The sequence below is a fragment of the Erpetoichthys calabaricus genome, chromosome 5, assembly GCF_900747795.2.
Source record: "Erpetoichthys calabaricus chromosome 5, fErpCal1.3, whole genome shotgun sequence".
Taxonomy (NCBI): domain Eukaryota; kingdom Metazoa; phylum Chordata; class Cladistia; order Polypteriformes; family Polypteridae; genus Erpetoichthys; species Erpetoichthys calabaricus.
Window position 1 is genome coordinate 16,397,392 of NC_041398.2, and position 10,939 is coordinate 16,408,330.

General features: G+C 40.2%; 1 protein-coding gene across 2 annotated transcripts in view; it reads right to left on the bottom strand.

Annotated features, from left to right (window-relative positions):
* Positions 1 to 6,874: 6,874 nt before the first annotated feature.
* Positions 6,875 to 10,939, bottom strand: part of LOC127527737 (gastrula zinc finger protein XlCGF26.1-like) — a 16,049-nt gene continuing 11,984 nt past the window's right edge. For both annotated transcript variants that reach the window (XM_051927446.1, XM_051927447.1), the window contains exon 3: positions 6,875 to 9,173. In XM_051927446.1, the coding sequence (XP_051783406.1) occupies positions 7,780 to 9,173 (1,394 nt within the window). In that variant the 3' untranslated portion in view covers positions 6,875 to 7,779. The remainder of the gene's footprint in view (positions 9,174 to 10,939) is intronic.

A 10,939-nucleotide genomic window follows, 5' to 3' on the forward strand; every position in this document is an offset into this window, starting at 1 on the left:
GCTTCATTATTCATTATTGTACTGAGTGTGGTAAACAATTCTCAGACAGCAGTGGACTTCATGTCCATTAAAGAATTCACAGTGGTAAGAGCTCCATTATTGTAACGAGTGTTGTAAACAATTCTCAGCAGTGGACTTCATGACCATTAAAGAATCCACAGTGGTAAGAAGCTTCAATATTGTGCCGAGTGTGGTAAATAATTCTCAGACAGCAGTGGACTTCATGTCCATTAAAGAATTCACACTGGTAAGAAGCTCCATTATTGTATTGAGTGTGCTAAACAATTTTCAGGCAGCAGTGGACTTTATGTCCATTAAAGAATTTACAGTGGTAAGAAGCTTCTATATTGTACCGAGTGTGCTAAACAATTCTCAGGCAGCAGTGGACTTTATGTCCATTAAAGAATTTACAGTGGTAAGAAGCTTCTATATTGTACCGAGTGTGTTAAACAATTCTCAGGCAGCAGTGGATTTTATGTCCATTAAAGGATTCACACTGGTAAGAAGCTCCATTATTGTACTGAGTGTGGTAAACAATTCTCAGCAGTGGACTTCATGACTATTAAAGAATTCACACTGAAAGGAAGCTCCATTATTGTACTGAGTGTGGTAAACAATTTTCAGCAGTGGACTTCATGACCATTAAAGAATCCACAGTGGTAAGAAGCTTCTATATTGTGCCAAGTGTGGTAAATAATTCTCAGACAGCAGTGGACTTCATGTCCATTAAAGAATTCACACTGGTAAGAAGCTTCTATATTGTACCGAGTGTGTTAAACAATTCTCAGGCAGCAGTGGACTTTATGTCCATTAAAGAATTCACACTGGTAAGAAGCTCCATTATTGTACTGGGTGTGGTAAACAATTCTCAGACAGCAGTGGACTTCATGTCCATTAAAGAATTCACACTGGTAAGAAGCTCCATTATTGTACCGAGTGTTGCAAACAATTCTCAACAGTGGATTTCATGACCATTAAAGAATTCCCACTGGTAAGAAGCTCCATTATTGTATCAAGTGTGGAAAACAATTCTCAGACAGCAGTGAACTTTATGTCCATTAAAGAATTCACACTGGTAAGAAGCTCCATTATTGTAGTGAGTGTGGTAAACAATTTTCAGGCAGCATTGGACTTCATGATCATTAAAGAATTCACACTGGTAAGAAGGCACACGGTTGTTCTGAATGTTTCATGCGTACCTCACATAGTTGGGGTCTTAATGGCCACATGGCAATTCACAGTGGAGAAGCCCTGTAAGAATAAGCTGAAGGGTGAATTATGAAGGAATGAAAGGAGGAAGGAAACGTAACTCTCCTAACTACTCAAGTGTTGATGAGTACCTCCACGTGGTGGGCTTTGTTGTTTTAACAGTAAAAAAAAATACGTTTACAATATGAAAATGAAAAAAAAAAAACATCATTCATAGTAGTAACATATCTCCCATGATTAAAAAGGTACCCCCTTCCTTTGTGGGATAGGTGACAGTGGTAGTGAGAGTGTAATGTCCTCAGAAGAAGAGAACAAGAACTTCATTAAGGTGACAACCCAGATGAACAGTGGAACAAACAAAACCACAAAAGTGCAACTTGAGCAGACAATGAAGAGAACTTAACACAGCACAGTGGTCAACTGAAGACAAAGAGGAGGTCAAGTGCTGCTACTGGCAGAAACAAAATCCAGAATTTACAACTAATGCATATGTCAGGAAGACTCACAAAAAGCAATCCTGACATTCAGTTTCTTTTTAAGATTACTGTTCTGTTGCTCCCCCCAAGGGCATATGTGTACTCCTTCATCTTCACGGTTATAAAGCTGAGAAAGGAGAAACCGACCTGAAGACGTGTCTTAGGTGTGATGGTCTGCCAGAGAGTCGGTGGATGTGCAGATCCACTCGGCACACGTGGACAGCTCTGTTCTTAACTGGAGACGTTTTAGAGGAGATCACAAGCTGATTGTGTTAACGTGGGCTCAGTGAGTCGAGTGTCTTCATGAAATGGGCTGTCCGGATGAATCAGCCGCTCATGGATTGGTTCTGCTTGATGTTATACTGTTGTATGTGCAGTTTTATTACATCAGTAATGAAGTGGTGCTTCAATATTTTGTCATCTTTGTCCTGTCCAGCAGACCCCCTACTGCATTTCTTTGTTTTTTATTTATTCATGAATTTTACAAATCACCAAAACTCACACAAAAGAAAACAATTGATTACTATACAAAAAATTTGGGAGTGACCTCCCCTCGACTTTCTCGTATACTCAGACATAGGGATGAGTCATTCATATAGGTAAACCGAAAGAAAAGGTTATCTTATTATGAACCTTATTATTTGTAAAGGTTTTATGTTGGCATGCTATTTTCAAATGTAAATGAAGCACATTTTGAATATCTGTCTTTTGATTACGTGTTTATGTTCATATTTAATAAGAATAAAAATGCACATTGCCCAGGACCCATGACGTGGATGCGACAGACACAGATTCCCATTACCCATTTTGTGGTGGGTTCTGTACATGTGTGTTTTATAGTTATATATTTACAATCAATGGGTAGTTGGTACACCCATAAGAGTGAATTTAATAAATATATTAATATAAACTGGGGGGCTCTGCCCCCTGCTCGCCAACCCCCGGGTGGTCGTGGCTCTGCCACTCACGTGTGAGGAAGCGGATGTACAATTTAAACAGATTGTTATTTTCATGGAAATTCTTACGTATGCATAACAGACCTAACTATTTTACATTACAGTGACTAATTCACCATAGTAAAAAATAGGAGAATGTAATAAATTGAATGAAAATGATGCTTCATGTTGCGTTAGAGGTATTCGTTGCATTATATGTTTTCGTTCTATTTGGCTTTGAAGTTAATACGCCAATACTTTTTAAACTTACACTTTTACTGTAAAACGCCAGTAAAAAACAACATTTGGAATTAACACTTCGTCAAGATCGCTTTGAATTTTGATTCCGTGTTTGGAGTTACGTCATGACAATGTAACGTATAACTGCCCGTGAGTGAATATCGTTTCTTTCTCTCTAATAAATAAACCGACTTTTTCGAATGTTTGTTCCTGTGATTTATTAATTGTCATAGCAAAAGCTCTTCTAACGGGAAGCTGTAAACGTTTTAATACGAATGGCATATCAAGATCTCCTTCAGTGTCTAATGTTATCCCCTGAAGATCGACTACGTTACCTTTCTTGTCGCCTGTTAAAATTTGACATGTCAGAATTGTTCGACCAATTTGAATACAACTAATCTTGTCCCATTGCATAGCCCATCACTCAGACATCAATTACGCAATTACATTACGATACATTTTTCTTTCAACAGAAAGAAAAGACCGGACGGTGTTAGCGGTTGTAGATATTCTTTGTGATATTGTAAGTCGATGTTTTCATCTTCCACACCATCTCCACCAACTGTTTCAGCGTTGTCTATTGATACGCATTTAACCAATTTGCCGTGTAACCGATCGACGATTTTTGCGTTAATTCATTTGACTTCATTGTTTCTAGAATTGCCCGTGTACTCATTTCTTCTGTTGATAACCCATCAGGATGAGATTCTTCAATAAGATTTAGACATAATACATCTTCTTTTATTGGGAATTTACTAAAAAACAATCGATTTAGTTGGATATAAATTCTGTACAGCTTTCGTCTGTGAATTAAAGTGGATTAAGACGCCATCTGCGAGATGAGTATGTGGGGCATAGTGATTTTAGCTCCAAAATCAAAGGGAAATAGCAATAGCGTCAAACTTAGAAGATTTAATTGTAGGCAAGAAGTTGTTATCTGCAAAGAAATCATCAGTTACTGAGTAGCAGTGATGCACTGGAGAGTAGAAGGAATATGCTCTTGAGTTTGGGTTTAGAAATCTCCAGGGGTCTGATAAGTTGTGATCAGTTAGAAACTGTGTAATTGTCTTTGCAGTGTTAGATGTCATCATCCCTGTGACAGGAGACCTATCTAGGTCTGGATTTAAAATACAATTAAAGTCCCCATGATGATCACATATCGCCCTTCAGGATCAGATACCACATCTGATAATACAAATGAGATTGTTCTATGTATTAAAATTCCCACACCTCTAGTATTCTTTGTAAAGCTGGCATGGAATATTTGGCCAGTCCCGTGTCTGTGCAGCCGAAACTGATCCTTGCTTAATGACTGGGTCTCCTGCAGAAATACTATTTTAGCGTTTAGACTTTGATTGGGAATTTAAAGTGAGGAAAACGTAATAATTTATAAGAGCTGAGAGAGTAGGAGCTGTGTCTGTCAAAAGCATTCACTCGAATGAGAGGTGAGAGGACCGTGAGAGGGCGTGGCCTGTTGAGAGGAGGGCGGGACTTGAAAACATCTCTTGGCCGTTGTCTCATCTCAAGATTTTCTTTCATCTCGTGTCAAGATTTTCTGTTATACTAGAGAGATAACTTAATCAAAATCACACAGAGAAAATAAGAACCCCAAAAATATTCAATGCAAATAAAATTCATTGTCACACATTCGATAACCTGAATTAAACAATACACCACATTGAACATCTGTACAAAAGGACCACTTGATACATCTAAAATTTTTACAGAAATGGTTCCAAACGTTGCCTCTGCAATATTTCTGTGGTGCAACTTCGTAAACAAGTTATATCGTAATCCTTCACATGGCTTTCTACCAAAACACATAGAGACAGCAAAAGCAATAGAACAGAACCCACAGTCGACATAAGTTAAGATTGGACGGAATTGTTTTTGGAAGTTAGCACCGCACAACTTTTCCAAATAGACATTTTCTCCTTGAGTGAGTTGTTTATGATTCATACTATCGAAGATGTGCGCTACACAGCCATCGTAGTCTGAACAAATCCAATATCCTCAGCACTTATAGCTGTCCCATCAAACAAAATTTGAGTATCTGGTGTGTTTGTGGTATGACGAATAATGGAATCGGGTAACCGAAGAAGACGTGGTGACTGAGGAGAATATGTAGTTGCCAATATTTTTATTGAAATTTTCAATGTGAACATCATTAAATTTCTTCACAGTGTTGATCATCCAATGGACGATGTTGCCTCTATTTGCGGGTGGTGCAAGAATAAAATTAATATTATGCAGCTGAAGACGACATGCATGATTATTAAAGGCAGAAAACTCAAAGTGGCAGGTGATGATTGAAGCCGCTGGCTCGTTTCTCTTCTTTTTTGAAGTCGCGCTGAAGGCTGTCCAAACTGTTGGTGCTGATGCTTTGTACTTTTTTCTTCTATCAAAAAGATACAAAAAAGTCTTGTAAATAGTAATAAATCTTTCATTATTATTACTATTTGCTAGAGTTTTGTGTGTTTGGGGGTGTTTTGGGGTTTGTCAGCCTCATTTCTTATCTCCACGTGGCTAATTACGCAAGCATAGGGCATGGGCCTCCTCCTGTTATACTAACGTGGAACTCGGTGATCGACTTGCACAAATGTGACAAGCAGAGATAACTCGGTATCACGCTGTACAGTCAGTCATCGTCCAACCCGCTATATCCTAACACAGGATCACGGGGGTCTGCTGGAGCCAATCCCAGCCAGCACAAGGCGCAAGGCAGGAACAAACCCCGGGCAGGCCACCAGCCCACCACAGGGCGCGTGTGTGCGCACACACACACACACCTTAGGGACAATTTAGGATCGCCAATACACCTAACCTGCATGTCTTTGGACCGTGGGAGGAAACCCATGCAGACACTGGGAGAACATTCAAACTCCACGCAGGGAGGACCTGGGAAGCGAACCCAAGTCTCCTTACTGCGACCACTGCGCCACCGTGCTTCCCCAAGCTGTTTATGTTTCATAAAAATAAAAATTGAGAACCTGCATTACTCACTTATCTGTTAAGCTCCTTTGATGGAGTTCACCTTCTATACGCACAGTGTTAATGTGCCTTTATGGCTTTACATTTTATCGCAATAATGTAATAAAACTGCAGTGAATATTGACGCTCTAGTAGTTCAGCAGCTGCCTTAGAACCTTTGGTTTCCATCAAGTCTGCACGTTCTGTTTAAATGTGCATGGGTTTTCTCTGCTAAACCCGAGTTTCTCCCAGAGTTCAAATCTGCACTTTTTTGGCCCATAGACTAGCGATATACAAGTGTGAGCACAATCGTGTGCTCTTCATGGTGCCAATCACCGCGTGATGTGCCTTGATGAGATCAGAACATAGTGAGAGATGCACAAGCTTTGTAACCAGTCTGTAATGGAAATGATCAGCATTATATACCCTGGTCGTAGGGGTGGTCCCATCTAATGTTGGTTGTTACAGCTGCAGAGGCATCGCAAAGCATCATGGGACACTGAACAAGAAACGTTCTCCTAAACTGGCTGAATGATCAGTAAATAATTTGACGAATTAGAGCAAATGCGAACATGTAAATTTGCTGCAAATAATGCTGCAGAGGCAGAGGTGGGCACTTTTTTATTCTAGCGGACATGCAACGAGTAGAAATGACTTTTTTTTGGGGTGCATTTTAAACTGTGAGAGTAGTTTCACCAGGTGAACATACTCATCAAGACTTGAGTAGGATGCAAAGTTACACTTCTTCCTTCATTACCTTCTTCTTCACCCTCCATCTTTACTCTTTCAAAAATGTTTCCGCAGTGTGGATTCCTCAGTCGCACTGAAAATTGTTTATTGGTGAGAATCATTCAGCACATTCAACACTGTAATGCAATTCTCTCCAGTGTATTTTTGAAGACTTGTTGGTTTTTGAGAAATCCAGAAAACCTGAAAGATTTTTACCTTCAATGAATGCATTTGTGCTATTCGACGAGCTCTATTACTAGTGTCATACACGGCCAGGGCCCTCACCCATCCGGGAAGCCTCCACGCCAGAAGGACCAGGGGAGGAAACGTGGCCAGAACATTACCTCCCCCGGAGAGCTGGGTGGCAACTGCCCTGGCTGACAGAGGTGCCTCGGACTCCCGCAGGGCTCCATGGGAGTTGCAGTTTAATACTAGCCCTGTTGGGGTCCGTGGGCAATGCAAGGGGGTGCTGCAACAGACGTTGAGCCCTGGAGTGCAGCTCTTCCACCACACCCAGAACTGTTGCCGGAAATCCATCAACGAGCACCTGGAGCACTTCCCGGTACCTTATATAAGGGGTCAGCAGCCACTACTCGGTGAGCCAGAGTCGGGAGGAGTGGAGGAGAAAAAAGCAAGAAAAGGAAAAGGACTGTGTTATACTTGTGGGGAATGGGGAAGGCGTTTCCCACAAGGGAAAATAAAAATAAAAGCCCTGTGTGCTTTGAAGTTGTGCCTCTGTGTCTGTCTATGTAGGGTTGACTTTCAGACTAGAGAATCGCTTCCCACATTCAGCACAGAAATAAGGTTTCTCTCCAGGGGGGATTCGTTTGTGGCTGTTAAGATGGTATAAATGGAAGAATCTTTTACCACATTCAGAGCCACAAAATGGCTTCTCTCCAATACAAATTTGTGCTTTCTAAGAGTGGCACTGGTAGAGAATCGTTTACCACATTCAAAACAGCAATATGGTTCTCTCCGGCATGAATTTGTAAGTGCCTCAGAAGATCGCTACTGCTAACAAATCTTTTTCCACATTCATAACAACAATGTGACTGTTCTCTTGGTGGATTGATTTCTTAACAACGGTTTAGTTTGCCTACTTTTCAGGAGAGAATGAATCTCACTCTCGAGTCCTGAAGTGCACTCGTTTCTCCGGAGTGATTTTTGCACTGCTACCGTTGTCATTGTCTTCGATTTTCTGCCAGGGCTCTGTGTAGTACTTACATTGTCAGTGCTTCCTTCTGTAATTTATTCTTTTTGCCAGCATGAATTTTTGTGTGCCTCTGAAGATCACTACTTTTAATGAAGCTTTTTCCACATTCAGAGCAGCAATATGGCCTCTCTCCAGAATGAATATGCATGTGCCTCAGAAGATCGTGGCTTCTAATGAATCTTTTACCGCATTCAGAACAGCAATATGGCCTCACTCCAGTATGAATTTTTGTGTGGCTCTGAAGATTGCTACTTGTGGAAAACCTTCTTCCACATTCAGCACAGTCAAATGGCTTCTGTCCAGTATGAACCTGAATGTGCATATGGAGACTGCCACGCTTGGTAAATTTTTTGCCACATTCAGAACAGCAATATGGCTTCTCAACCGCATGAATTCGTCTGTGCCTCAGAAGATCGCTACTTCTAGTGAATCGTTTTCCACATTCAGAACAGCAATATGACTTTTCTCCAGTATGAATTTTTGTGTGCCTCTGAAGATCACTACTTTTAATGAACCTTTTTCCACATTCAGCACACCCATGTGGCTTTTCTCCAGTATGAATCTGGGCATGCACACGGAGACTGACACTCTTGGTAAAAGTTCTTCCACATTCGGAGCAGCAATATGGCTTCCCTCCAGTATGAATCTGTTTATGCTGCTGAAGCTGGCAACTGTAAGAGAATCGTGCGTCACATTCATCACAGCTGTACGGCTTTTCTCCAGTGTGGATTCTTTTATGTCTTAGGAGACTGGAACAGTCAGAGAATTGTTTGCCACATTCAGAACAACAATATGGCTTTTCTCCGCTATGAATTCTTGAGTGGTTCTGAAGATGGCTACTTCTAGTAAATCTTTTTGCACACTCAGTACAGCTATATGGCTTCTCTCCAGTATGAATCTGAGTGTGCACACGAAAACTGCTACTCTCTGTAAATCGTTTGCCACATTCAGAACAGCAATATGGTTTTTCTCCAGTATGAATTCTTTCGTGTCTCTGAAGACTGTTGCTCTGGCTAAATCTTTTGCCACATGTAGAGCAGCAATGAGGTTTTTCTCCAGTATGAGTTCTTAGGTGTGCCTGAAGCTTGCTGTTATAGAGGAAACGTTTGCCACACTCAGAACAGCAAAATGGCTTTGGTTTTGAGTGAACTGACTTATCTTTACAGTCAGATTTGTTTTTAAAAATTCCTCCACACACTTGGTCCACGCACACAGCCTCTTGGTCAGTTTTAAAAGCTTCTCTCACAGGCAAAGAACTACATCGGAAGGAGGGTGTTGTCAAATTCAGTGATCCTCTTGTTGAGTTCTTCCTCTTCTCCATGTCCCATTTCTGTTCCAGTTTGCACTGAAGAGAAGGCTGAGCCGATGAAGAAGGAGAGTAGCTGACAATTTCCTGTAAATCTGCAAGGATACAAAGAGTTTAGTTAAACATTTTAAAATAAATAAAACCTTATCACAAGATAGGCACAATGGTTCATATATCCTCCTCACCCCTCAGTTCAGTTCTGTTTTTAGGAATATTGCAAGAAGACCGCTTATGAAATTAAGACACAGCTGATAAAGTCTCACATGAATAAACCTTGTTTTCATGTTGAGGCTCAATCAATTCCACAGACACAAACTTTTTACCATGCGGTCAAGATCATGCGGATTCACGACACAAGCAAAAAGGAAACTGCAGTTTCAGCCCCAGTGGCAGTGCCCCACTGTCACTCCCGCTGATTCGTTTGCCCTCATCAACATGACCGACTGCACAAGTCAACGTTGTTTAACAGGAGCGTCCTGCACTCTGAAGCTATAAATGATTTGTACCTAATGAGCCCGTCTGTGTCGTTATTCACACGTGAATGCAGTCTACTGTGTTGGCGAAGTTCGAGAAGTTTATAGAACATTAACTAGTGTCACAACGACTTTAGATGTGGACAAATGGCACAAACATTCAAATGTGACGGATTACGAATTCCCGTTAATTTTCAAAGAACAGTATAGCTCAACCATTTTGTGATTAAGTCAGGTGGCTTTACTGTCATGTGATTCATACACCGCATTGCAGAGTACAGTGACACAAATCCTCACTCACGCACCAGCCTAAGCGAATGACAGAACCACTTAACGGTTTTAGATTATTTTTTTTCTAGAATTTTTATTTCATTTAAAAGATGTAACACACATGCATTAACAATTGATACACATATCTGAACGATTATTTTAAGAATTCATTTGAAAAGCGGGGGCCAAGCATGCTGCCCACCGAGTCTAAGACGACACTGTGCAGGATCGTAAAGAAGAGCATGCAGCTGCGTGTGCGTGTGACCAACGAAAGACACAAAACATGGGTGAAATACGGAATATGCGGCCAAGAGCAGATCAGTAACACTCACGCCTAAGCCTGCACTAAATGAAAAGGCGTGATTATTTCAAGGGGCACCAACACTTTCATAAGATCCCAAACACAGGGGGAGAATTCCTGCAGTACCGCTACTCAGAGTAAGCTGCAAGGGAGCAATTTGCAGTGCCAATACCAAAAAACAGAAAATTAAAAACAATCTGTAGATGCGAGCGACCCATGCCATGTCGGGCATTTCCTAAATTTAGTAAGCCTTCAACACCAGAGTCCCAGCCGAATGAGTGTCTCTTACCTCACACACTTTGGTTTCTTCGTTTGAGAAGTCTGGACACATGTGACGAATGGAGAGCAGGACTGCAGCGACGGTAAGTTGTGTGCGAGTTAGGACTTTACGAGCTGGGTGGTCGGCAAAATGGCCACCAAGTCACACATATATTTCTAATTGATTAAAGTTTTGGGGTCTTTTTTCCCCCAAAATATAAGGCATGAGAGAGCATAGAGTTGAATATATGCTACACTTGACTATTTTTAAAGTTGTTATTTTTTGTTACATTTTCGAGTATTTTCATCTCTCTCTCTCTCTATATATATATATATATATATATATATATATATATATCTCTATCTATCTATCTATCTATCTATATATATATATATATATATCTATATATATATATATATATATATATATATATATATATATATATATATATATATATATATATACATACATATCTATATCTATATATACATATACATATATAGATATCTATATCTATATATATATATATATCTATATCTATATATATATATCTATCTA